Raw genomic sequence first — 2,565 nt, forward strand, 5'->3', positions numbered from 1 at the left:
TAGGAGGGCTTGGCTGTCTCTGTGGTAGGGCATGCAGCCTGGGCTTTCTGAGGGCAGGGGGTCCACACACTCCCCTATGGTGGAGGCAGTCCAGCTGCCCTCAACCTGGTGCTGTTCATCCTGCGTCCTGTCCGGGTGGATGACTGCCTCTGAGCCAGGACCACAGCCTCATCTTCTGCCCTGAGCGCATGCTGGAACGCAGTGAACAGCAAACATGGGGTGGGGGGCCCAGGCCCGGCTGACGCACCTAGTCCAATGATGCCCAAGGTCTCCCCGCGGATCCTGGCAGCTCCGGAAGCCACTTCCCGGATCTGCTCGACGCTCTGGACCCGCGTGCCTTCCCGCAGTGCCTGGTGGAGCCACGTGGTCCGTCGGTACAGGTTCAGGATGTGGCACAGGGTCGAGTCTGCCGTCTCTTCCACTGACGCCGCTGGCACATTGCAGACAGCAATGCCTGTGGGGACATAAGGGACACATGTGTGGGCAACCACCATGCCTCCCAGGACACGCACTGTGGAGCCAGCTGTGTGGGTCACCAGATACAGGGTATTCGGAGGCCAAGCCTTACATACATGAAGCCAAGTAAATGCCGCAGGTCAGACCTGGGGGTGCTAACAAGTCAACATGCGCTGAACTGCTCACAAGCCACTGAGAGGGGACACCACTGAGGCCACCCAAGCCTCCAACCCCCACACACACACTGTACAGGGCAGGAGGCCCAACTGGCCCACCATTAGCCAGCATTCCTTCTCTACCCATTCTTGTCCCTTGGCACCAGGGCAAGGTTCGCCTTCTGCTCTGAGGCCACTGCACCTGCACATATTGCCAGTGTCCTTCAAGATGCACTTTGCTGCTTCTGCACATGGTCACAGCACCTCAGAAGCCCTGCATCTGAGCAGCACCCCAGCACACATACACACACATGCAGTAACCCACTCCAGGAGCTGACAAGGGCAAAAAAGGGGCAACAGGAAGAGGGGGCCCACCCTGCTGTACACCCCGCCTCCCCAACATCCTCCAGAGACCCTGGGTGTGCCAACGTGGTCAGCTCCTGAGTCCGTGCCAGTGCTGACTTTCCTGCTCAGACCACCTGCCTCTCAACACTTCCCAAGAGCCTCAGCAGGGGCAAGGGCAGGGAGAGTCTGGCCAGTCCCGGCCAGGTCAGAATTTGAGGTCCATGTGGCCCTGCTTGGTCACGGGGAGCCAGCGGCCACCCCCCGTAGACGGAAGGACACCATTACTGCAGTCATGGTCTATACCATGTGGCTCTGAGTTACAGCTGTCTTACCTGCTGGCCTGTAGTTTAAACCTGGGGATGCTACCAGCCTCAGAGGTACCTGCTAGAGTTAGCTCACTGCCCCTCCCTCACCATCTGCGGCTGTGCCCAGTGTGGCTTGCTGCCCGCCCCTCCCTCACCCTCCCTGGCCTCTGCAGCTGTGCCCAGTGTGGCTAGCTGCCCACCCCTCCCTCTGCCCTCCGTGGCTGTGCCCAGTGTGGCTCCCTGCCCGCCCCTCCCTCTGCCCTCTGTGGCTGTGCCCAGTGTGGCTCCCTGCCCGCCCCTCCCTCTGCCCTCCGTGGCTGTGCCCAGTGTGGCTCCCTGCCCTCTGCGGCTGTGCCCAGTGTGGCTTGCTGCCCGTCCTTCCCTCACCCTCCCTGCCCTCCGCAGCTGTGCCCAGTGTGGCTAGCTGCCCTCACCTCCCTCTGCCCTCCGTGGCTGTGCCCAGTGTGGCTCCCTGCCTGCCCCTCCCTCGCCCTCCCTGCCTTCTGCAGCTGTGCCCAGTGTGGCTCCCTGCCCGCCTCTCCCTCTGCCCTCTGTGGCTGTGCCCAGTGCGGCTCCCTGCCCTCCGCGGCTGTGCCCAGTGTGGCTCACTGCCTGCTCCCCCTCGCCCTCCCTGCTGTCCCATGCCCAGTGTGGCTCCCTGCCCGCCCCTCCCTCTGCCCTCCGCGGCTGTGCCCAGTGTGGCTCACTGCCCACTCCCCCTCACCCTCCCTGCCGACGCATGCCCAGTGTGGCTCCTTGCCCTCTGCAGCTGTGCCCAGTGTGGCTCCCTGCCCTCCGTGGCTGTGCCCAGTGTGGCTCCCTGCCCCCTGCGGCTGTGCCCAGTGTGGCTGCAGAACCTGCTGTGTTTCTCCTCCATCTCAAGCCATGAGACCCCATCCTACCTGGAGCAGCCGCCCTGTGTGTGCTGTGCGTGCACCCTGCTCGTGCCACTGGGCCCCTCCCTGCTCTGGGAAGCCCAGGCTGTTTGTTCTCCCCAGAACTTCTCACCCTCAAACAGTCTGGACAATTTCACTCAGGCTTCTTGTCAGCTGTCCCCTCCGAGAGGGGCTGCGTGGACAGGGTCAACGTGGGTGGGGATGGAGTCTGACATAGGGGGCCATGGGATCTGACACTGGGGCAGAGGATGGGGCATTGTAGGTAGGGGGGTCTGACACGGGTAGGGGGACAGAGGCCACACAAGAGCACCAAGGCCTAGATCCTACCGAAAAAAAAAAACAAACTCATAGCGACCCGTCCTTGGGTTTCCGAGGCAGTTATCACTACGGAAGCAGATTGCTCAACCT

The 2,565-nt window shown here is 62.9% G+C and overlaps 1 protein-coding gene across 1 annotated transcript in view; it reads right to left on the minus strand.

The window, feature by feature from the left end:
- CTBP1 (C-terminal binding protein 1) overlaps positions 1–2,565 on the minus strand; it is a 77,153-nt gene that overhangs the window by 21,910 nt on the left and 52,678 nt on the right. Inside the window, exon 8 of the mRNA XM_007955780.2 lies at positions 248–454. Within this exon, the coding sequence (XP_007953971.2) occupies positions 248–454 (207 nt within the window). The remainder of the gene's footprint in view (positions 1–247; positions 455–2,565) is intronic.

Source organism: Orycteropus afer, unplaced genomic scaffold (genome assembly GCF_000298275.1).
Source record: "Orycteropus afer afer isolate SDZICR_OR568_19922 unplaced genomic scaffold, OryAfe1.0 scaffold00539, whole genome shotgun sequence".
NCBI lineage: Eukaryota > Metazoa > Chordata > Mammalia > Tubulidentata > Orycteropodidae > Orycteropus > Orycteropus afer.